Source organism: Sipha flava, unplaced genomic scaffold (genome assembly GCF_003268045.1).
Source record: "Sipha flava isolate LNK unplaced genomic scaffold, YSA_version1 176_pilon_pilon, whole genome shotgun sequence".
NCBI lineage: Eukaryota > Metazoa > Arthropoda > Insecta > Hemiptera > Aphididae > Sipha > Sipha flava.
In genome coordinates, this window is record NW_020272062.1 from 1508462 (window position 1) to 1535973 (window position 27512).

Below are 27512 nucleotides of genomic sequence, written 5' to 3' on the forward strand. Positions count from 1 at the left end.
GCGCGCGCGCACGTTTTTATTGCTCGTAATAATATTATATTATCGTCATCACTTGCGCGTGTGTAACAATACGCAACGATATTACGCGTTTACCGTAATTATACGTATTACCGACATAATCATCATTATCATCGTAGATATCATCTCAAAGTTTTATTCGCGCGTTACGATTTAATATTGATAGACATATATAAAAAAATAAATAAAAATACTGTGTACCTCGTAATAATAAAAAAAAAAAATACCGTTCGACGAAGATGGCAAAAAGTTTTAACGCGAATATAATTATAATGTATAATTTTATTTATTCGTGGGAGGGGTCAAGTACAATATTTTTGGGAGCAAAGCGATTTCATTAACTTTTAAAAATGATTACATTATTCACTGCGTAAACATATATATGTATATATATCGTCCTTGAATATAACTCTTGGCATGGCGGAGGGGCAATAACTGCCCAAGATACTCTCTTTCGCCGCTTCTTGCTGGGTAGGAGTTTTTTTATTTTTGTTTTTTATAAACGTTTGTAATCATTTAAACACCCCTTTACTACTTATAAGCAAAATAAATCGACTACGAAACCAATAAGACTTTTTAGGTGTCTTCACAAATAAAATAAATAGCTCTGTGCTTTGAATATAGTACAAATTTATCACTTTAAATTCAAAGAAAAATAACGAAGATAAAGGCAATAAAAAATCTTAATTATTTACAAATTGTTGAAGGAACTGTATGTGACACTTAGATTTTAATGATTTTTGAATGATAATTTTTTTTCGGGTTAATCGATTTTGTTTGTAGCTATAACACCAGAAAACTTAATGCTTGGTAATATCGTTCAAAGATTTAAGATTAGTGTGTTACTGATTAAAATATTGATAAATACGCAATACGAAATTCTGTCCGCCAAATGGGTAATCGCAAGGGCGTTGTTTAATTATTCATCCGACAATAATTATTCGAAAACAAATCAAGTGGCTTATTCTATGCAATGATCCGTGAACTTCATTACGCCATCACGAGAATTGTTGTACCAGTACTCACGACGTCATGTATCCGCGAAAGCGCAGAATGATTGACGAGAAATAAACAATAAAAAAAGCTGTCCAGCGAAATGTATAGAGACAAGGTGGGTCACCGATACGGGTGTGTTTAAATTTGAGAACAATGATACCCCATCAAACATAACGATAAATCATACAAAATAAATGTTAATGAAATACTGGTTTATTATAGTGTCAACAATTATTATTTACTATTAGAAAAATTATATTGAACATTTTAATGTATGGCGAACATACTATTATATGATACATAAATATATGTAGAACTTTTGGTGTATTTTTAAAATCGCTTTCCGTGTTATTTTTTTTTCTTCTAAGATATGCTTATCTATAACAATTAAGATAATTTTTATTTGTTTAAAAATTATTTTAAGAAAAAAAATATAGATGTTAAAACACTATTAGTTGTCTAAGAAATCCAAAAATAAAAAAAAGTCAGTTTTCAAACTTTAATCTGAACATAACTTCAAAATTCTATCACAGTTCCTTTAAAAATTATACATATAAATTGAGAAAACAATGGTTGTTAAAATATAAAATATGAGCTGACATTAAATATTATAACTACATATTTATATATTATTGTAATGTTGTAATGTTTAGATGATGTACATTTTACATAATAATACACAAAATACTTTTTATAATATCGTTGATCCTCATACTTATTGAAATCTAAGATAAGGACTTGTATGCAATAAATGATGTACTTAAATGGGTAGAAAATGTAACGTTATCGATATTATATGAATCACGCAATGCCAATAGTCCAAGGATAAAACGATTTTGTACACATTTTACTTAAATGTATATGTATTATGTGTATTATAATATTTGTGTATTTGATGATTTTGTTATACAAATTAAATATATATGAGTTCGAGTATTTTTAATTTAGTGATATTTATTACAGAGTATCCATTTGTTGTGAAATTAATTGTCATACAAATAATTATTTCAATATTTATGTAAAAATAATATAAAAGTAAATTTTCGAGTTTTCATATTTGATTTTATTAATTATTAAAGAATTTATTAAATAAATTTCGTTTCATATTATACTCTTTATGATGAAAAAGAAGGAAATAGTTCAGTTTAATGAAATATATTAATTGTGAAGATAATAATATAAACATGCACATGATGACATGTTAAATACTTAAACGACATCTTCAAATCCTTTTGTAATAAAATAGATGTATTTTGATTCCTTAGCCAGCAAAAATTCGATAAAATTAAAGACTTTCATTACATTGCTTTTAAATCTTAAAATATCTCTTTTGTTTATATTTTATTTTATTAAAAGTTCAAATTCAATGCGTATAGACATTCTGTGCTTCATACCTTTATATGGTTTGTCTAAAAACACGCGGCTACGTGACGGAACTGCGAGATACTTGCCAATTATATAAGGTAATAAACAACATATCGTGCACATGGTATGGAATCGGTACTTTTATTAAGTCAGTAAATACATTTGTGTATACGTTTGTACAGTAAATTATTATTATGTGTATAGATGAGTTCAGCGGGGGTAAATATATTTGTCTATTATCGTGAGGGGGGTGGCGAAAGTGATCGTTATTAAATTGCGTAACCGAGAAAAAGGTTAGATAATATAACTTTTTAAAATTACACATAATTGTTTTTTTTAAATGTACTGATCTAAAACCCTATGAATTCAAATGATTACAATTATGTGAAAACAAGCGGAATGTATAAGGTGGATAAAAATTATATTTTGAAATTCATGAGGCATTTTAAATATATGTTTACTATAGTCGGTGTATTTTTTCTACAACACAATTTTGAGTGAAATAAGTATGATGAATTCTATGAATACAGAATATTAAAAAAAATTATTCTCATTACATATTAATTGCTCAAGTATAATTGTCGAGCTGTAATGAAGTCAAGAGAATAAAATAAAACCAGTGTTTCGTAAAATTAAAAAAATCTGTTGACTTATTGTTATTAAAAAATAATAAAAAATAAAAAAATTAAACATTAAATATTATTTAAATAGCAAATAAAATGGGTACTCATTAGAATTAAAGTTTTGGATATTATTTTGATTTCTTATTTCGGTTACGGCATTGGGCCTACATCGGTTATTAAAAATATTATAATACATATCGCATACTCCACAGAGTGATCACGATGGCTGTATCGCAGGCAAATAATTTAAAAGCACCGAGTGTTATAGTGAAGCGGTTTGGAACTTGAGTGTATTCGTATAGGATTTCGAGGATTTATATCGGGGGAATCCAAATATGTTTGTGATCCCAGTGAAAATATAAGGTCATTGGAAGTAAAATACGTGTGATAAGTAGTTAATAATATTTTCGTAACGTAACTAACATTTAATATATCTGGACCAGTGTGCTTTACGAGCTACGGGTACCGCTTGAACACGTCTTCGCTCAGGTTACATAAAAAAATTTATAAAATGCATCGATTTCGCAGGGCTACGAAATGTTAACGAAAACACTCGGTGCTTTTCAATCTATTGTCCTCGATATAGCGGTATCACGTGGTATCATAATATTCTGGTCGGGGTTGGACCGGCGCCGACCGTCGGGTTCCGGTGTTGCGGTTGCAGCCGAACCGGAAGTCTGGAAAACGGCTTGTACGTGGTAGCCGGTGGCTGCTGAGCCGTGGCGGTTTCGCGGGCGGCGGTGGTCGTTTGCTGCTGCGGCTGACCCGCGGTCGGATTGTCGGTGACGGCCGACGTCTTCAGCTTCTGCAACACGGGACAACAACGTGTTTCGATCAGACTCGGTTTCGGCCGCGTGTTGAACGGGCGACGACGATTGCGCGGCGGGCACGTGTACAGTTCGACCGGGTCGGGTTCGCCGCGTTCACATTGGTCACGTAGGACTATTAGGACGGTTACCGTGCTTTGGTGTGGTTCTCGAGGCGCGCCCTAACGAATATTCCGGTGCACGCCTGCAGTGCCTGTACGCAGGCCCTGATTTACGCAAGTGCAGATGGAGTTGCACTTGCATATGGTCCCCAATTTCTGCCCCCCGCCCCGGTCTCCGTGAGTTGTGGGAAATTGTCTATTTAAATTAATTCCACAAACATTTATTTTGTAAAATGTAATACCAACTGTCAATGTTCGGAGTTCAGTATATTTTTATCATTAAATTGTCAGTTGAATTTTGGCTGTTTTTGTCATTCCACACAGTTCTAATCAGTTACCATCACAAAATACTAAAATAATAATAATAGAAAATTGTTCGAACATCAGAAATATTTGATACCTAATAACTATTTATAGATTTATTTGAGCCCAGTATTTACAGATTTACCCGTCTTTGGTGACGCTATGAGCATTTTGTTCACACAATTACCATTTTTAGAACCACTGGTTTATATTTCATTCGATTTTGGAATTTTATAAGTTTTGAGATAGGTATTTTAACTCTATGTAGATTTTTTCTAGAACATTTTTCCGACTTGGGTGGCCCCCCAAAAAAAAATTGTGCATTTGGCTCTAATTTTATTAAATCAAGCCCTACCTGTACAGCAGACGCGACACGGTACAAAAACAGAGAATAATTACAATAATAATTGTATTAACAATTCGCGATTGTTCGTTGTGCCGACCAGTAGGCTCATATGACGACACACATCAATTGGAAACATGCAAGATGAACGATTCATTTTGCGTGTTTCTTCATTTTGTTTTCGCGCAGAAAACGTAACGCGTACGCGCATAGAATAAACATGTACAGCCACATGTCCGGTGTATGTGCCGTGTCCGAGGTGCAGGGCTTTGGAAACGCGGTGCTGTGGTGCGTGACCGACAGACCGTAAGTTATATCCTTTCTAATTCGAACGTTTTTGGGTGTTATTCACGTGTTCAGGTGATTTTCGAATTTTCGGACTTATATTCCAACGCGAGATTTATGGAATCTGATAAATTCTATGCGTTTACGTATCACGCGATTTTTGCGATTTCCGGACAGTTTTAGCTGCTGGCGCATCTGGAAATCGACGGATTCGAGTATTGTAGTATACCGTTATCTATTTCGTCTGCAAGCCGGGTTGTCGGTCACGTTTCGTACTGAAATATATTTTTTTCAAAACCGTTTTTTATTACTTTTATCTCCTATCCTTGCCAAGTTAAATGTTTATGACGCCAAAATAACAAACGTACATACTCGTATAATAATATTATAATACTAAGCTAACACGTGAAGTCGAAATTTATTTCCGTTTGAAAACCTGTTGTATATTTTTTTTATATATATATTCATGTATACCATATGTATTGCTACTTTCAACTCTTCATTTAGGAAACAGCATACAGCATCCCGATAAAGATTTTGTTAAACTTATTAACACGAGGATATTATTATTGTTTTTAGATTACACGTTAGAAGAATGTTTAAGGTTGATTTTTTTTTTGTTTTTACTCAAAAATCGCCAAACGTATCATTATATTTTCAAACACAATTTGTATGTTTAGAAACCATATCTTGAAAAATTAATTATGATACTTCTCTTAGATAATTTATTCCTATCATTATACCTATACTAATGGAAGATATGCATATTGCATAGATTATGACGTACTCTACCGATATCTGGATAGACTATTACTAACTGTATATGCATGTATATAAAATGCTGTCATCAGTCCACTCCAATTACCTCATAAACAAGCGAGTTCAAATCATTAATGATCAGATATATGTTTGGAGAACAAAACCTTATGAATGTTAACTGAAAACGCTTGAATCTTACTAAACATTTTGCGACAATAAAACTAATAAATGTAAGCACTAAATTGAATAATAATTTAAATGCACAGTAAATACAAACCTGTGGCAGAACACCGAGCATTTTCAGCGATGGTGGCACGCTAAGAACCGATGGAAGGGTCACATGGCCAAAGTCTACGGTGAATGCCTCACACCATACACCAAAATGACCGATATCAAATATGGTCAGATCACCCGGTAACGTGAGTACGATCGTCTTATGGTCATACCGTCGCAAGGGCCCTTCTTTCCCGTTCTCGTCTGCCACTTTAATACCCTGTGGAGTCGGTTTGTCGCCGGCGCCCACCCAAAACTTGGCATCTAAAATCACAATGTTTATATATGTATAACAGTTCAAGTTAACTTTTATTTATATATTATTTGTACAGTGTATGTGTATTTATTATTGTTTTTTTAACTAACTAATACAATTATATATTGCCCATTTTTTTCAATGACAAAAACAACATTTCATAATAAGTTTTTGTACTTGGCAACTGCAGATATGCTTTCGAGCAAAAACATTTGAAAAAACACATTATTTTCTCTTTATTAAGTATTTTACACTTGAAGCGTTTAAGTTAAATATGGAAGTTTTAAATATTCTACATTAAAAGTTATGGAATAGTGATTTTTTGTTCAAAATTATTTAAATTAAAAGTTTTATATGACCGTATCAATTGATAGTACTTTATTCGTTACACCCGCAACTCAAAACTACAAAAATCATTGGAAAATATTTTCTTCCTTTTTTAATTTCTTATTTGAGGTAGCTGGGTTGAAATATGAATTATATCTTCTTTAATAGGTCATATGAGTTTATTCATTAAATCTAAATCATATTATTTAAAGATTTAAATTAAAATAAGTAATTGAATGTACTAATAATATCAAAGTACTCTAGCAGTATAATTTACCTGGTGCTTCTCCATCGTAGGAAAATCCTGGAATCAGCAAAGTCTGAGCATCAACTACTACTATGTTTTCTGAAGAAACTCCATGAATTCCCGACAAACCATCAATTTTTTGAGGTTTTGGATAGTCCAAATTATGAGGAATTTTCACATCACCAAAACTTACCTTTAAAATTGAAAAGAGAAAGAATATATTTCAACAATCGCTTCTAGATCTTTATATCGTATCTAATCATACATTTTTATAATACTCAAGAATGATTAATATACCAGTACGAGTAGTATTTACAGTAACTTAAAAACTTTATAAGCGTTACGCTGTAAATAATTGAATACGAATGATGGGAAATTGAAAGTGTATCATAAAATAACCGTTCTTTAAATACGTAGCACTTAGTAATTGTATAATTATTTTAGAACTAGCCGATGGCGTCGGCCGTCAGAAGGTTAAAGGTAAAACGATTTGTTACATACCTTTCTATGAGTAACAGGATCTGTACTACTCGATGAATGTAAATAAAAAAATAATACATACGTACACACACTGAATGTTAAAAACATTTTAACTTTGTTTATAACTTATCATTTTCTGTATGTATAACGTATGTTATATTGCTGTAATATATAATAAACAACCGGATTGTGTTTTGGTTGTTAAAAACCGAGGAATAGCGAATTAAAAAAAAAAAAAAGTGACCGAGAAAGCCCAATTATGTCCGAAAGTTTTCGAGTTAATTTTTGATTTGGTTTCATTAAGACAACTACTACGAAGATCTTACGTTGAACGTGTTATGTATCTATATATATATATATATATACACACTAACTAACCTAACCGGAGAAAGTGGTCAGGCTCGTCTGCTACCGTTAGATTATACTACGTTTGAATACGCTATTTAAATCGAACGCCACGGATATGTTTTTATCACGATGTAATTCGTACAGACGAATGTGTATTACAAGGTTTCTCTAATAAATGATATACATATGTATATATGTATATTATATCTACATTAGTTTGATACGAATGCGTGCGCGCGCGGATTTGTGCGTATTTGATAACATACATGTATGAGTGCGTGTACGTATATTAGTATGTGTATGTATACACATGCCACTACGGTGTTACAGTTACGAACATTAATGTACATGGTTTGTGCACTGTGTATAGTAAATATACAAATAAAGCTCTTCCCGTTGGTTAGGCGTGTATACGTTTAACTGAGCTGACGTTGCCGAACTCGTTATTTTGCCCGTATATCTATGTATACACTCACCGAGAAGTCTTCGCACCAAACGTAAAACCACTTGATATCGTGCAGTGTCAAACCCTCGGGCAGAGTGATTGTCAAGTGTTCGTTCCTATACCGTTTCAGTGGGTTAGTTCTAGAAAAAAAAAAAAAAAATTTAAAAAAATTAGAGCGTACAAGAAACAAAAAGGGTTTTCACGTGCGTGGAATGTATACATGTATATTTTCAACTCACGATGCTTTCTCGTCACGAATCCTGTAACCGTTGATACCTGGTTGTTTGCCGTTGGAACCGTAAAAATATGCAGCTGAAAATATGTATAGAAGCAATAATTAACTAGACGTTATTAACATGATACATTTTATTGTGATCGTAAATAATTATTAAGGAACAGCATTTTTTTTTCAATTTATGGTCAAGACGGGTAAAATACATTTGGTATCAAATGTTAATTGCATTATTTATCCATCAGTATAATATATTTATACACTATAATGGACTGTACTGTGCTTTCAATGTCTGTCACTCAAATTTGACGGTGAACAAATGTATGTTTCAGTTGAATAAATAATAAAGGAAAATTCAATTTTGTAATTATTTCAATAGTTTGCAGACATTATATAATGTGGAGCTTGTGAATATTATGCAAACTTGTGCACTACTATCATTAATCGTTTATTTGTTGTTTAAAAATTTGTATTTCAATTGTTTAACGTATATATAATAAAAAGGGACAAGTAATATAAACACCATTTTAATAATGCCAAAAACGTATGAACCGAAAGAAAAATATTAGTCGCACATACTTTAAATTTCTTTCTAGTAGGGATAAAAATTGATTTATTTAATTTTTTAAAAAGTGTACAGTATATACAACAATTTAGTACAATGAGCAGATTATTTGAATAAGTACTCGTATAGTAATATGTAGAGCGCGGATTTCTATGCAATCGCATATTTTTTTCCTTTCAACATTTTTGGATTTTTGTCAGTTATCTCCACGAATCATCATAATTTGAAGCTAGTGGTGAAATTTTTTTTTGCATATTTCTGCATATTTCGAGATTATTGCATATTTTTGCATATTTTGGCAAAATTCAAAATTTGTTGTATATTGAAGTGAAAATTTAAAAAAATATGTATAAAATAATATTTTGTCAGGTAGAAAAATTAAAAATAAATTTCATAGTCACTAAATAATAATTTATATATATATTTAGTTATAAAATAAATAATCGATTACGACGTAAACTTAATAGCTCTTGCTGTGTCAGTCGATTATCGACATACCACTTGCTTCAAATATACTCCAATAACTTCGGTTGATATCGAGCGTTCGTTTTCAGTCTTTAAAAATATGTTAACCGATAAATAACACAGCTTCACAGAAGATAAACTTGAAATGCATATGATTATTAATTTTAATAATAAATAAAATTTTAAAAATAAATTAAGTTCAGAAAATTCCTTAAATTTTTTTGTATTAAGTATTCAAATAATTAATTTTTATAAGTTGAATTATAAATTTTAAATAAATAAAAAATTCTTGTATATTTTTTGCATATTTTCATAATTTTGACTGCATATTTTTTTATATATTTTCATGATTTTGACTGCATATTTTTTGCGTATTTTTATGATTTTTACTGCATATTATATGGCATATTTCGATACTTTTAAGTGCATACAAATCCGCGCTCTAGTAATATGTATAATATAAATAACAGAAAAGGAAAAGTCACCTATTGGTAATGACCACTATGGATATTAAAATTTGTCATTACTTCGTTAAAGGACCATGAAACAAAAAAATGATTTTTACTTATTCAATAGATAGTTAATTACTATAACTAACGGTGGTACTAAAATTTGTATACGTCGATTCGTTGAGTCGCTAGAGCTCAAGAGAGATAGGCGCGTGACGTCATAAGATCACACGTCGCGGCGACGGCCTATACTTTTATACAGAAATCGCCGACGCGGCCTAGGTTATTATTTATACATTTTGTTATAAGAACCATTCTGCTATAAATAACTTCGTAGTCACAACAATGAACGGACGAATAAAAATACTCTATTTGGATAGTTATATTTTTATTAAAAATAAAACGTATTCTAAAAAGCTTATTTATGGAAAAGTAGTATAAATAATCATCTCTGGTGGGCTTCGCAAAACTGCAAAGGTGACGGTCAATTATTAGTTGAAAAATTCACGTCTCTACTACATCATATAAAAAATGAACACGAATGGGAAGAAAATGGAGTAATAAAAACGTGCGATCATGATCCATTAACAAACGAAGAAATAAATAATAAATTGTGGTTAAAATCCGATGACGAATCATATTATGCATTAAAAAAAGTTATAACTGCAAAAGATTTTATAAAAGATTTACCACATGCAAAACATTTTGTGCATACTGGCCGTTTGGAATCTTATCATAATGTAAGGTTAAAATATATGCCAAAACGGATACATCTGAAATATAGAGGTATGTACATAAGATCTATTTTGGCTATATTGGACCATAATTACAATACAAATAAACAACTAGTAGGTGATAAAATGGTATACTCAAAACCGTTAGGAAAATATACAATAAAAAATGTATATGAGCGTACTGATACTGATTGGCGAAAACAAATTATGCATGAAGTACTTGATTTAGCTAAAAAAAAACAAACGAATAGCATTATAACAATTCCAGAAGAAATAGAAATTCCCAAGTCTATAGCTCCAATACCAAGACCAAATATTGAAGAAATACGTTCTAAAAGATATTCAAGATTTTCAATTTAATTTTATAATTCTGTTCAAAATGTTTAAATTGTAATTTTTATTTTTTAGTATAATACATATTTATTCATAAATATATATATATATATATATGTAATATTTAAATATATATTTATGTGAAATATCGAAAAAATATTATTTCATTAGCTATTCTAATATTATATTAACTTATAGGAAATAAACATTAATTATGTACATTTAAATTTAATACGACCAAACGTACACCAAATTGTATTAAAACCCACATTCTTATGACTATTGTCTTAATTTGTAATTTTTGTTAAATATAACAAAAAATATAAATAAATAACCTAGGCCGTGTCGGCGATTTTTGTATAAAAGTATAGGCCGCCGCCGCGCCGTGTGATCTTATGACGTCACGCGCCTATCTCTCTTGGGCTCTAGCGCCTCAACAAATCGACATACACAAATTTTAATACCACCGTTGGTTATATTAATTAATTACCTATTAATTGAATCAAAGTCATTTTTTTTTGTTTCATGGTCCTTTAAGTAGAGATGTATGAAATTAAATTTTAAAATATATATTTTTGAATTTTTTTGTGATAAAATTGTATTCTATTGAGTGTATAATATTCATAATTTATCAATAATAAAGAGAATAAATAAATACATTTTAAAAATTCAATTATACTTTGTTTACGAATACGTGTTCAATAGAATTAATTATATAGGTTCAATTTGTTTTTGAAAATTTCTCATAAAAGTCACATCTAAGTTTATTACAAATTAATACCAGGTAAATAATAGACCACTACTAAGTAATAATGATTACCTGGTCCCTCGCCGTCATATACAAAATTTCTGATGTGTAATGTTCTAGCATCCACTGCGTATACATCTCCACCTAAACCGTGATGATAGGATTTAAAAGAGCTCAAGAATTTTCCATAGTATTCTGCACCGCTTGTTAGAGCTGAAATTAAAAAAAATAAATGTTTTATTACAATAATATTTAGTGAATGTACTTTATAGTAAAACTTATGAACAATTATACTTATATTATTATTATTATTATTATTATTATTATTATTATTATTATAATATATTAAGAGGATAAAATTTTTCGTCGTACATAAAGAATTGCTGAAAAAAAAAAGTTGAGTGGAAACTTGATAAATTATTAAAAAAATCGACATAAAATGATTTCCAGAGATATGGAATAAAGCTTTACAAAGTGCTTAAAAGTTATAATCTGAGGTTTTCAGTTTAGCACATTATTTTTCAATAATATTGTTTCTAAATTTTTAAATATTAAAAAAATTGTGTTCGTATATACTATATTATATATACCTACTGTATTGCATACAATTGTCAATATCACTGTCATATTAGTTATATTAATATTATTAATATTATTATTATTCAGTGACCGTAGACACATGTAGTACATGCCGCACGTGGTATATAATAATATCTGTCAGTGATTGCAGTTCAAGGTTTGAATTGCATAATGTTCACAATTAAAGTGAAAGTGTATACATTTAGAAAGGATATTTCCGATATTGTTCAACTTAGAAATGAAGAAAAAAAAATTGCTCTTACAATGTCACGGTATGCAGATTAGTTTGCTTGGATGTGTACTCAGAAATGCAGTTTACACTGTTTGTTTTGCATTAGACTAATGTGTGAAAACAAATACGTTTTGTTGAAAAGCCAATAGAGAAAAGTTGGTCATAAAAACATAGAATATAAGTCGACAAATCGTTGTTTTTTTTTCGATGACGAAAAATAAAAGTTTCTCTTCAATAAATAAGGGTTCAAATATAATATGTTCGATGCAGTGATTATAAACCTATATAAAAACAAAACAAAATTCCACCGTGAATGATTTATTAACTTGAAACAAGATTAGGGATTTTTATTATTATTATTTTTTTAAAGAAAATATTTAAAGTGTAATCATTCATTTTTTTTTTTATAACTAGTAATTTTTGTAAGTACATAATTTTAAAATAAAACTAGTTTGTTTGTTCAACTGATTTATTTTCGTTTTTATAGCAGCGGTTAATTTGGGTTTCAAAACGTTATCTAAATGGATCGTGTTTGTTTGGGCCTTGGTTATCGAGAAGCCCATGTTAAAACCAGAACGCGCGCGCGTATGTGCACACATTGTAATACATAGGTGTACATTCATGTAAGTTGTGTACACGTATGTATTATATGCATATTTTGTTGTTGTTGAACAAAAAAAAAAAAAAAACATTTTTGCAAACGGTCCGTTGTAAGAAACAGGTCCTTAACCGAAAAGATAATACTGCGTTTCGGGTCAGGTAACAAAATGATAATTATAAGATCTTAATCCGGCAAAAATCCTCGGTTGGCCCAGTAATAACCGTGCGTATCATCGTGCATTATTCATGTACATTACTTGCTGGATTTACACGCGACGGACGCACAATGTTCGTACGTCAGTTTAGCGGACCGGCGGGACGTGTACGCGTCGTGGTGTAACGAAGACGATGGAACGTGGTGTGGTTCACTTTGCACACTCGGTGGTCACGATAAACAATTATCGCCCACGGTTTTTTCAATTAGAGCGGAAGAACATTTTAATTACTAGACATGCGCGGTAACGGCAACTCACTACGACGGTGAGTTGCGGTAAAATATTACGCGTACGCACAAAGGTGGTTTGTATATTATCATACATGCGCGTATAGAAGAGTACAATAATCTGAAAGGGACTAGGACGGCAGGGATGTGGTTGAAATTCAGTAACAAGACCGATCTTCCGCAACGTATTCGTGCGCACGTGCCTGTGTTTTGGAACTTTTCGTGTCACCTCGTACGGAAACGCTTTTGTAGTCGTCGCCAGCAATTTTAATCATGTCAACCCCGTGGAACGGAGAGGGAAATCTGTTGACCTGTAAAGTACCCGATTGACTTTTCTATTTCAAATGCACAAACACTCACATACACTTGTTACGTATACGTGAGTACGCGGCTTTCTTATTTCTAAAGAAACTCTGCACTTTTTCATGCACCATATATCTACGCAAATAACTACGTTCGGTTGATCGTATTCAATCCGCTTATTTATATTGAATAGGTTATCGCGCAAGGGTACAGGTACCTACAAAGTCACGCCAACAAGAGCTTTTTTATTTTTTCTCTCTCCATATTCAGTCGGTCTCGCACAAGCGAACATATTTTAATCGTTTTATTAGAAAATCGCGAACTCTCTATGCGCACGGAACTGGATTTACGAAACGTTCGCATGCGGATAAAACATCTAGATACTGGTAGTCTATTAATTTATCTTTATCATCTATTGTTCTATACATATATGTATATTATAACTGTCGTTATTATTGTTATTTCCATTATTATATCGCCGATAGTGATAACGGTAAACGTCAGTGAATTGTGCATATTATCATAACAATAGAACTTTGATTTTATGTATTTTCCTTTATTCGTTTTGAGACTGCTAGAAATTTTAATAGGAAGTAGATTTGGACGAACGAATAAGGATACCCACCACTCACTCCCGATACCATATGTGTGTGATGTCTTTTATATAAAAATTGTATCGATAAAACTAAAATGGAATCATTTCTAACTTAGGCATCCTCACAGCATATTACACATTCAATTCGAAATCAAATGTAGGTATTTTCCTTCATACATTGTAATAATTACAATTATTGTTATGTTATTTATTTCTCCATTGGTCTATAACAAACAGTGTGATTATTAAATTAAATAAAATTATATGGTTAGTTGTACAATAGTTCTGCTGAAAAAAAAATATTACAACGTTCATTTGAAAATAGTTATTTGTATTCTTACATCTATAATAAAACTTATTTGTGAATAATAATTTCATTTTAATTATAATCAATTAAATGTGAAATCTACGAATCAAAGAATAAAAAAAAATAACAATGAATATAACATATATTCTAAATTGTATGTAGTATTTATTAACTAAATGTATTAATAAAATCTGAAATTAGACTTTTTAAAGTCTTGAAAATAAAAGAAAAATGCTTTAAAAAGCTTACTGATTAAATAAAATAAAAATGAATCTATTAAATAGATAAGACTACATTTTATTTACCGAAATATTTCCTTCTAATGACACGAATGTTTGGATACTTAGAGATTAAAAATGGTTTTTATAGACTACAATATCAAGTGAACAACAATTTATTTTAGTTAAGTATATACATTCTATGCGTAATTGATTCAATAGTTACACTTTTTAATCTTATTTTTTAAACCAAGTAGTAACACAGTTAAAATACCGGGATTTATTTGGAAATATCCTTGAAACTATACATTTCAAAACTATTCTTCTCAAGTATCTAGATAGTACTTAGACAATTTTTTCTGAGTAGTTCAACGATCAACGTAGTAAAATAAAAAAATAAATATTGATTTGATAGTTGGTAATAGTTAACAAGGTTGGCCCAAATCTGACTAGGGGAAATACTGTTGTAAATAATTTGTTTTTGTATAGGTAGAAAAATTTTATTTTTAATTAAAACTTGAACTAAAGATATTTAAAGTGTTATAAGTATTACTAAATCTACTTCAATCAACTATGATTTAAATTTAATAATCTTTTTAACTTAATTGTTTTTCTTTAAGTTGGATTTATAAAAATTTAAGATGCATGTTAATATATTTAGCTATAACAAAGTTTTATATAAATATAAGTACTTTTTAAAACTATCGAATAGTTAATACCCAAATTTACACAAACATGTAGAATTAAAATCACACTGATTACAGAATTTAATCGTTCATCTTCAATATAAATTAAACTACAAGAACTTCAAAACCAAATCTAAACGACATATTTTACATAAGAATACTAAAGTTGGTAATTCAAATTGAATATGTTTAAAAAAATATTCATTTTGGTTGAAAATACTCATACATCTGAAATTATAAATATGTAATATTATATTTGTTCTGTAAACAATTTGGATTACATCCATTATAATTGAATATTGTTGATATAGTGTAAATTTGCACTTTACCCGTAAGGCCGTGGCATGCATACATATGTAAAATAAAAATGTCTACGAAACTGTATTTATTCAATAAAAAACACAATTTTGCTCTCTATTTTAAGATATGCACAGCATATGTACAATACCATTTGTATACTTGAGCATTATAAATTATTTCATTGTAATAATGCATAATAGTGCACAGACGAAAAATTTTACAGTAGGTATACATAATATTAGAATGTTGAGTTGGTTTTACTGTTACATCGTTACTTCTGATATCTTATAACAAACCTCGTCATTGAAAAATATTAAAACAACAGTCGACGATGAATTTTACCTTGCACGTGGTGTTTCGAACATGTTATGAAATATGTATAGATTCACTCACACGTATAATTTATATTTTTTAGTTTGCTCATATTAATTATTTATTTGTGATTATTTTTGTTTTATATTTTTTTATTTTCCGGTTTTTGATTTTTCACATAGTTCCTTACAGTAGTCGGTGTCAAAAGTCATTAGACTTCCAGTGGTGCACTACAATAACATAGCAAGGACGACGACGACGACGGAGACCACGCGGTGAACGGAAATCGGTACAACGTTTTTACTATCGTAGAGGTAGTCAAACAACTTTATAACACACAGCTACAGATGTATGTTTTCGAAAGTTAGAGGGCAGTTGGAAAAAACTGTCACTTTCTGATACTTATTTTATTATTATATTATTTGCAATTTGATATAAACTAATGTTGCAAGTACTCATGCTGATATGCGTTGCAATAACTAAGAATTCATAAACACGTTTATGCAAGGAACACATTTTACAGTATTTACAAGCGCATAAAATGCTATTATAATCAGGTACTTCCGGGGTTGTAAAGATTTGCCAATCGTTAACCTACATCTATTCGTATTAATGCAGCAATAATGTGCAAAGACTTTTGATATAAGGTTGATAAAGTGGTGTACATTTATCGTTTTTTACCACTGAATATGCCATAAAGGAATATTACACGCATATGTAACATACTGATTCTGAAATTTTCGTCCAAAGAAAGAATGTGTGCTTAAAATAAAAATGTTAAAAATAAGATACCTATATAAAATATATAATCATGTTCGCAGTTATAAATTTTTTACTATAAAAACTACCAAGAAAATGTTAACTAAAAAAAATTGTATGTCCAGAGAAATCTGATTGTTAATTGTGAAGGAACAGTTTCTAGCAGGGACTGGAACCATTACGATTATATCAATTTCGGTTTCGGTTCCGGTCGGGAAAAAAAATGTCTGTTTCGGTTTTGGTATCGGTTCTTATAAATAATAAACATCGGTTTCGGTTAAAACCGGTTTTAACCCAAATTATTAGTCCTTTTATTCTATTTTTTTTTTTTTTTAGTTGGACAAATAAATTTTTACTCTTGAAAATAAGCATATTTTATATTATTTTTTTACACTATTATCTTTTAAATTTCATTTCTAAATACTCGTATAATCAAGGCTCGGGACTTTCGGTTGAGTTCCAGTCCCTGGTTTATAGAAATTAGTATAGTTATCTGAAATTGAGATTATAATTTACGTATATTACTAGATAGTAAATAACAATCAGAAAATATGTTTTTGGAATTTGTCAAAAAATGCTCGGCTGGTCTCAATCGTAGTATATTTTACATAAAATAAAAACAATACAACATATGTGTAGAGAAAGTCTCACGTCAAAAATGTTCTCCGATTAATGTTAGTGAACACGGTAGATAATTCATAATAAGCAAATCTGTAGGTATGTACATGTTACCAACTTTTTAATCAATACAAGTAGTAACAGTTATAATAATAATAATAATAATAATAAATACAATAATATCAATAGAAACATTTCAAACTATTTTAAGTAAATACGAGTACACACTTTTTCAAATAAAGCGATAGGGGTTAACTTTCGGTAGAAACCGTCACCATCATTCTGTTACATTAAGGTAATACTTCAAATAAAATATAAAACGTGTTGCGCTTTATAGTTTCTTCCGAAACATATAATTCCATTTTTGATCGAATGGTTGCCTCTTCGTGGATAGACGATTTTATTTGCGTGACTGATTGAAACGGTCAAAACAGCATATTATATAAGCGTATATGGTTGAGTTCGTAGACTTTTGAAATTTATGATATAATCAACATTTATTATCCTTAATTTTGACTCTCAGTTATCGGATATCGAATACCGATAATTTATCTGAATCCATTTCATTTTTTTTAATTTATTTATCGTAAAAACATTAAGCTATATTATTTTAGATTTATTTCAATATAATAATGTAATAAATCATTACTTTATATGTTTTACATCAATTAATAATTGTAAAAATATAAAAAAACCGATAATTTTATGTTCTTTATATTATTTTTAAATATTTGATCAAATATGAATATATTATTTTCCATGTGTTGGGAATCTTTGACATAAAACCATAAATAAACCATAAATGTTACTTAGAAACGTTTAAGAAAATAAATTATTTTTAATCATAAGTAATAACTTATTAGCAAATACAATATTTCAAAAACTTATAGTTTTATATATTTTAAATAATTTCTATACCATATAATAAAATTTGATGTCGTAATAATCAAAATTAGTCTATTAAAAAGTATTTTATATTTGCGTGGTTACTATGAGGTATCAGCTTCTGCAATATAATAAATATATAAGTAAATATTTAATATGAATGAAGAATATAAGATAGTTAAGTCTCTCTTTATTTCGCGTATAAATAAAATATAATGGAAGTTACTTAAATACGGGTTCTTAAATCTTGTACATATATATTTTTTTTAGAATTTTAAACGTCAAATCCTCTGATTAAGTATAGATAAATAGAAATTAAATTTAAATAATATAATAATATCTCAAAAATGTAAGTATTTTCATAATTTATCTTGATCAAATAATTAAATAATTTATTTAAATAATATGGGTTACAATTTTATGAGCCTTAAGTAAACATTATATTTTAAAATATGAGTTATAAAATTGTTTTGATTAGTTTTAATATCTAGTAAATTGTATACATTTTAAAGTTAAATACTTCTTATTTTTTATTATAAAAAGTAAAAAAATAAATAAAATACTATTATGAATAGAATTCAAACAAATTATTTACAATTAATATTTCTATGGTCCAGAGTTTAAAATAGGAAAATTTTTGTAATAATCAAACATTAATAATTTTAATATTAATAAATACTACCAAATTTGAAATATTGTACTCTTAAATAATTTAAATAATTCAACAAAAAATAAATCAAAAGTTCTTTTTGAATAATGAATTGAGTCTAGTTAGAAGAAATATAAATTCATGACAAATAGTTGATGTTTAAAAAAAAATAAGTAAAGGAATAAAATGTATGATTTAAAAAGAGTAAAGGGACATAATACTACTTTAGTCTTAATATGTTCAATTTAAAATCGAGCCAATTTATAGAAATAATTTTAATTAGCTTTTAGAAATATAATTTAATTTTAGAAAGTTTTTGAAAAATATGGTTATTATTATTATTTATAATTATATTAAGATTAAAGTCATTTATTATATATATTATACTTACTTATAATTTTTTTATTTAATTTGAAATATTATTTAGTATTATTTCTTTGTTTTTGGGTTCATACGCTCATTAAATTGGTAAAGCACAATAAAATAATGTACGATATTTAGATTAAGTGTTGAATGATTTCAAAAAGAAATAATAAATGTTTATTATTTTACAAATTTTAGACATATTTGAATTTAAAACTAATAAGTAGTTAAGAAAGTTAATGAAAAGTATTTTTTGGAAGGTACCCAACAGTTAAATATTTAAGGAGAAAACTTTTAATTAATTTGAAGAACGATTTTCGTTGTGGTTTAATTTTAAAACAAGATACATAAAAATTAAATTTTAATCTAATATTTATTAAAATTATTTTTGTGATAAAATATTTTACCGTATCTAATTATAAATATTGCATGCAGAACAATGAAAACTAATATGGTGATTATAAAAGTCAATGTTTAAATAATTTATTTCTAAATGTAAATTTTGACATATACTAGTAAAATTTTGTGTATGTAGGTATTTGAAATATTATATATTTATCGATTATAAATTCTACGTATGGTAGCTATGTATGATTATTTATCGTTTTGAAGTAAATTGAATACTAAAACAATGATACAAATTTAATTCAATAACTATTCAATCATTGCCTTGATTTATTTAAGCTTTTATAATTATTGTTTGTGTTTTTTTTTTCGTGTTTCGAATTATCTGAAAATAAGATTGTGAAAATAAAATGTATTGATGAATGAAAATTATTTTGATTTAAATTGAAGAAATGTCATAGTTTAATAACTTTTTATTTTCACATATTAAGGTCAAAGTTAAGAGTAGAAACCATGAGGATTTATTTTTCTCTTATCGAACTATGAAATTAAATATTAAAAATATATCATAGATGACTTTTAAGGGATTAAATAGTGACATTTTGTATTTTATTAGACATTGTTTTTTCTTTGGCTCTATAATATTATAATAATTAATAAATTCTATTGCTTAAATTTAATAAAGTTTAGAATTATAAATAAATGTATAAATTGTTAAATTGTTGTTAAAATAATGAAATCTGTGTTATGCAAAATCACTTGATTTAAGCCACCAAAGCTATCTATATTCTTTTTACATCATAATTATAAATTATAATATTATATACTTTAAAGATTACACTTAACGTCCCTATCTTTATTTTTTATCCACTGTGGATTTATTTATAATATATTACAACGATCTCCAAATTTTTTCGTCTGAAGGTCACATAATATCAAAAGCTCCTGATAGTTAAAAATATATGAACATATAATTTTTAATTTTATAAAAATATATACTTATAATTATTTAAAATACTTTGAATATTACACATATTTTTAGATTATTTACCATTATTTGGGAGGGGGTCGGTTAAAATTTGTTCTTGGACCGTAGTTTTAAGACCTCAAATATTATGTATATATTACGGGAAATATAGAACACCAGTCAATGTACACATTGCTTGGGAAATTTGGTCCTGCTCAAGAAATTTGAACCCTGAGTATAAATAAATAATTACAAAGTACAAAGTCTCTTGAACAGCATAAAAAATTGACTGGTTAATCTTAAATATCAATTATTATTCATATATTGTTGTCTGATTTTATCCGGCATAGCTATATTTCTTTTATCGATCTGATATTGGAAAACAATAGACATAGGTAACATAGTAGAATATAATTATATTAGAGTAAGTTATTATAATAGTGAGTAAGAATTATACTGATAATTTATACTTGGTTTTGTATTTGAACTAAAGTATGATAAATTGTTAGTAAAATATTGTAAAGTTATTATAATAAGTATTATTAATATTTCTATTCAAGGTTTAAATTACCCGGCTAGGATCACATTTCCCGAGCAATGTGTTCATTGACAAGTATTCCATATATCCCGTAATATATGTATATACTCTATACATTGACTTAATTTGACTATTCAGTCGTAAGAGAATATTCATATTTTCCTTGGAAGTCAAAGACAAAAAACATGAATGGGGTTGAATTATATTCATGAGTATACCATGTACTGGATGTCTAAATACATGTTATTATAGAAGCGGAATTGCTATAGATGAGGTTTTTATAAAATATCATACAGACATATTTAAACACATTTATATTACTAGCTGAATTACCCAATATCGTTTGTGAGATAATTATCTATTTTAGATTAGAAAAATTATACCATTTCGATTAAAAAAAAAAAAAAAAAGTAAGTTGTAAAAAGCACACAGTTATCTTATATAATTGTGTTGTTTATTTTTATTTATCATTATTATTATAGTATACATAAGACCTCAATATTAATGACATATTATACAAAATAAAATATTTTCTAGTTAACCAAAGAGTGGAAAAATGTATGGATCCAACCCATAGTCTAAACATTTTTGACCTTTAATTCATTTCTTATTACACTTTTAAATCGTAATTACGAGTAGTACATTTATCTCAGAATTTCAAATGAATGAGTATGGTAGTTATTGGTTGTACGATAATCGTTGAGTGAGTGAGGAGTATTTGAATTTTGTATTTATAAATAGATCAATCTGAGCTGTGAGTTTAAAAAACTAAAATACCGTTTATTGAATACATTCCAATGATTGTTCGGTATAATACGAACGTCTTCTCAATATTGCGAACAATTTTGTACTATATTTGTAGATTACGTTATTATTATACTATAATAAAGTTTGTGCTACATTGAAATAAAATGTTTCATCGGTAATCATCGTATAAAATATCAACTAAATGTGCGTATTTATAAACCGGATACCAGGGGACTGCGCAGTGCGTTTGAAAATGATAATTTTCGATGGATGGAAAGTGTCAACGACGGTAGAGTGTTATACATACACGAATACGCATTTCGAATTTGAAACTTATTACATTATCTTTCTCGGTTAGGTTTTCGCACCTTTGACACACAACTCTTGGTCGGCGGGTTCTGTTCGGTATCTCGTATATCTATTACATCTACCCACGACATACACCCTTATGACCCATTACAGCTGTATTACTCAACACTGGAAACTAGTAGAATGACGTGTGCGCAGGCAACGCGGTAATAAGAATAATAAGAATAACGATGTTAATGTACATGTGCATACGTCGTATAATGTAATATTCTTCACCACTGTACCACGTGTAGTAGCGCAAGAGTTTGAGGTAGTAAATAAAACACTCGTTAAAATCATAAATATAATATTTTCGTGTTGTAACTGATCGACGTTCAACTGTGAACGCGATTCCGGGTAAACGACGGAACCCGGGCAATGCGTGCGCAATAATTTAATAAGGTCTTAAATCTATTCGGCCCATTAAACGTCACTCGTTACTATATATACCATATAATAGCTCGTACTAATGTTTGTTTTCCTTTCTCTGCCTGTCTCTTATCCACACTTCGTTTTTCGTTAACTTTAATCTTTCATTAAGCAAAAATATTTATGTTTTTTGTGTTAAAAGCATATGTGTATAGGAGGAGGGGTGGCTGGGCATGTCCGGACACCTTCTTTCCCCAGAAATATGGAAAGTGGGGTCCTATAATTTAAGTCTATGAATAAGGCTTACATCGGGTGCGACTTTGTATCGTACGAAAACCTACGAATATTGGTCGTACGAATTGAGTACGCATACTGAATACGTTTTTATTCGAAAAATAGTCAGTCTTCCGGTGATTTCGAATTCATGACTTCTTAAACGCAATGAATAATCTGTATGCGTTCAAAATAACTCTATTCTAATTCGGAGACGGCTGTGTGGTTGTTGCTATTGTAGAACTGGATGGGAGAAACATATTTAAAAAGAAATAAATTTGGTGAATTTCATTATGTTATGGAAGATTTACATAATAAACACTAACTGTTTTATGGTTATGTACGCATGGAGAAAGAAACTTTTGAATATATTCTGAACACTATACGACCTAACCTCACTAAATTTAGTAACTTTCGCAACACAATATTACGGATGATTTGAATCACTCTGATCTCATAAACACGTGTGTCCGCAAATTAAGTTGATACATTTTTCAACATAAATTTGTGACATTTTTCGACGCATGAAAGTGTATACAATTCCAACAAGTTCGGATTTACTTAAACGTACGAACAATTTGCAACCAGTCTGTGCGCTCCCATTGTGTTTGGTAGGTCGGGATGAATCGTTGGTTAACGTACATATTTGCATGAATCAAATTCGTATGAAAATGCATCCAATGTGAGTGTGGCCTAATGCTCTAGCTTTAGTGCAGTCCTATAACGATATCACCGGAACACTAACCGTTTTACGGACGAAAACGAATTCAATGTGCGAACTCAATTCGTACGATACGAATTTGTATACAATGTGCGCGCGGCCTAAGGAATTCGTATTTCAACTAATTTTGTGTAAATGAATTATAATTCATTCTAAAATATTTGGTAAAAAAAATGTATGTTTCGTAATAGAAAAAAATAAGACGTTATGTTTAAAATTAAAGCTTTGTTTATTGATTATTTACAGAATATAATTTATGAAAAATGCCTACACGTTTTGTTAAGATAGGACCCAAAGTGTTATAGGCATCCCCTGAAATACAGGTTTGCGCACGCCTAAGATTACACATGATATATACTTGTTACAATTATAATACAGGTAGGTATACCTTCGCGGCTGTTATACACATATTATGTGAAACACTCACGATCATACAACTGTCATGGCTGTACGTAGAGGAAGGTGCGGGTGTCAGCGCATATTGCTCTCGGGCTTGACTAATTTATTTTGGTTTCGGCAAGACAGGTCGCGTTGCGGTCAAAAACGGTTCGGATCACATCGCATGTATACACACACACACATACAAGTAAAGTATTTGATGGTAATTAATAACTAAACTGACTGATAAATCATCCACATCAGGTAACAATTCACGCGCAAACGCTCTTGGAAACGCAGGTGGAATAAACGCGTGCGCGGATTTGCAGTAAAAAATCGAAATAATAAAAAACAAAATGAAAATAATAAATGAACATACAAATCTTTATTAGTATACTGTAATATATGCGTTCACTATAAGCGCAGTCATATCATAACTACTGCCGTTATTCGTCGTCCGGATATATCGTTTCCGCGTTCGTCAGTTCGGCGGTTACAGTTCGTATAGCAGTTTATTATTATTGTACGAGTATATACATCTACTGTATTTACTTTATTCTCCCTTATTTTTATTAATATTTTTTTTCGCCATCTTAATTCAACAATGCTTTTTGTATTGATAAAAATAAGAATATTTTCTGTATGCATGAGAACTCGGTACAAATCGATCGAATTCGCTTGCCGGTTTCTGTTAAATTATTGTTATCGATTGAAAACTCATTGTTGATGTTGTATTTCAGGCTTGAGAAGTAGTGAACTGGAATCGCGCGATTATGCGCCAGTTACCGCAAGTTATTTTTTTGAAAACGCCTAGATTTCAGAAAAATTTCCGGACTAATACGTTTCAATGTATGCAGTCATCTGTAAAAACGATCGAAAACGGTGAAATTTCGCAACGTACGGCAACGGCACAGAATTTCATTTTCCATGCCATTTGAATGTCGGTCGTCTTTTGAATGTGGTCTTACGATTTTGTGAACACAGTTTGTTTTTACTAAGTACTATCGTATTGTATACTAATGGATTTGAAAAAAATTATGATGTTTAAAGTTTAAGTTTTCCAACGTTTTTCTTATATTATGAGTAATACACGTTTTATAAAAAAATAATATCGACAGCATTTATTCAAAAGAGTTAATAGGGTTTATCCGCCTGTATACGATTGCCATATGATCTCTGGTTTCGAAAACTTTTCCGCGTCTCAATGAGTAAATATTATAATTTAATGTCAAGTAAATATTGTACAACTCATATAATATATAAATAATGCACATACGTCATCGGTGATCAGGTCACTGTCATAACGTATTGATGTCATGTTCATTGTGTACAGGTATACAGGGTGATTAGAAATTTATGTTGAAACTGATGAAAATCATTTGTATTATATATAATACGCTGCAAATTCTGCAGTGGTTCATCTTTGTTCTCTGCACGCGAACAATGAGAACGTAATCTATCCTCATATATAATACCTATATCGTATATATAAAGCGCACACACACACACACACACACACACGCGTGCGCACATATACAAATACTTTTACGATACGCTCGTAATCGATCGACACATTCGTTTCAACTTGTCCGCGCATTAACAGCTCCTTCATCCTTCGGGTATTGTATTATGTGCGTGATACGTGAGGTCGAGTGGGCAGAACACGCGTCGCGTTTTCGTGACATTTCACGACGAACCAGCCCAGGTCGACCATCACCACAGCAAATCGAAAACAGTCTTAATCCGTCCACGTCGATATGTTTAACACGTAATTTGTCTCATTTTTTATATCTTTATATGTATATATATATATGTATGTATGTAGTATACGTGGACAGGAACGGCGATTTGACAAAATAGAAATCCCTAAAGTACACGTAATATGTATTGTCAGAGTGTAAATATAAGAGGACACGCCCTCGTACACATAAAGATCCGATTGGTTTTATGTCGAAAACCCGTACCGTGAACAGACGATAGTAGAAAGATAAGCTGTCTCTGCAAAATACCTTGGAAGTTCACCCACTGCATTATACTTCACGTTCAAAACTGAAAATAGTCTTGCGCTACGACGTGGTGAACGGGTAGACGAATTCGAGTATATCATAATTTTCGTTTTACGTATTATAATAATAATGTAATAATAATAATTATAATAATGATAGTATGCACAATACTGAGATTTTTTATGCACAAAACTATACATTAACCACATGCTACGTTTAATCTTCCTCTCTGACATCGAAAATTGATCGGTAATTTATTCGGAACTCACATACACTAATAGTAATAATAATAATAATATTAAAAATATATACGTTTTAATATAAGTTCCTGGTGTCGTTTGATATCCCATAAGATTCTAAGTTATTACCTGATTATTGCGTTACGTACTAAAATTAATTCTAAACTGTGGTTATTATACATCATTGACATTTTTCTCGCCTAGATAACTGTGGCAATACGATTGTACAGAATAAGTAAATATAATGATTTCTTCTAGCTGCATCACTTATTATTAAATGCGATTCGAAATTGTGAACTATGTAGAGCGAATGTAAATACTGACAATGGAATTGCCTCATTTTCCGTTTAAACAATGTTTGGTTTCGAACAAATAAAAACAAATTTAACCATGTTACAGCAGCAGTATTGATTTAAAATATTAGTAATTGGATTATTATTTATTATGTTGTAAAATTACATATTTTTTTATTAGTATGCATCGGTTAATTTATAGGTAATTATATTTTATTCATTTTTATTAAATATAAAAACGTTTATAATACGATTAGTTTTACTTAAGTAAAAAGCAGTTTAAGTATTTAAAATTTAATTAAGAATGGATTAAGAGTTTACGCTTACCATTTATAATCGAAAAATAAATATGTTTAATTACGTATTATGTATAAATGTAATAATATTTTTTTGGGTACGGTAATATACTATCTCTTTTTGTGAAACTTGAATAACTGAAATTTTTTATAACTATTATTTTATGAAAACAATTAATTTTTTTCTTTATTTTTGAGTAGTTACGTATAGTGTAATTTTATTATGGAACAATGAAAATTTTTACATAATTTACATACATATATATATATACTAGCATATTTTATTTGGTATTATTATTATTATGTTAATAAAAAATTGTAATTAGATAAAAGAAATAGCTATTTTAATTTTCAATTATGCTTAAAGAAATAAACATATAAGAGCTACAGAGAAATCAACCGATAAAACTATTACATGCACTTTTCATAAGGTCAAAATTGTTTTACTTTGTTCAAGTTGGTTATTTAATAAATTTTAAAATTTTTGATAAAATAAAACCATATTTAATTTTAATCAATTGGATCATAATATATTAATGCCGGCTAAATTATTTTACGTGTACATTTTATTCTTGATGAATTTTTAGTTCCTAATTCAAAATGTAAATAATATTATTTTATT

At 29.3% G+C, this 27512-nt stretch overlaps 1 protein-coding gene across 1 annotated transcript in view; it reads right to left on the reverse strand.

The window, feature by feature from the left end:
• Positions 1-27512, reverse strand: part of LOC112680288 (protein Skeletor, isoforms B/C-like) — a 52295-nt gene that overhangs the window by 18112 nt on the left and 6671 nt on the right. Inside the window, exons 2-6 of the mRNA XM_025550328.1 lie at positions 11595-11735; positions 8236-8308; positions 8028-8136; positions 6754-6916; positions 5898-6157 (exon numbers count right to left, since the gene is read on the reverse strand). Of these exons, the coding sequence (XP_025406113.1) occupies positions 5898-6157; positions 6754-6916; positions 8028-8136; positions 8236-8308; positions 11595-11735 (746 nt within the window). The remainder of the gene's footprint in view (positions 1-5897; positions 6158-6753; positions 6917-8027; positions 8137-8235; positions 8309-11594; positions 11736-27512) is intronic.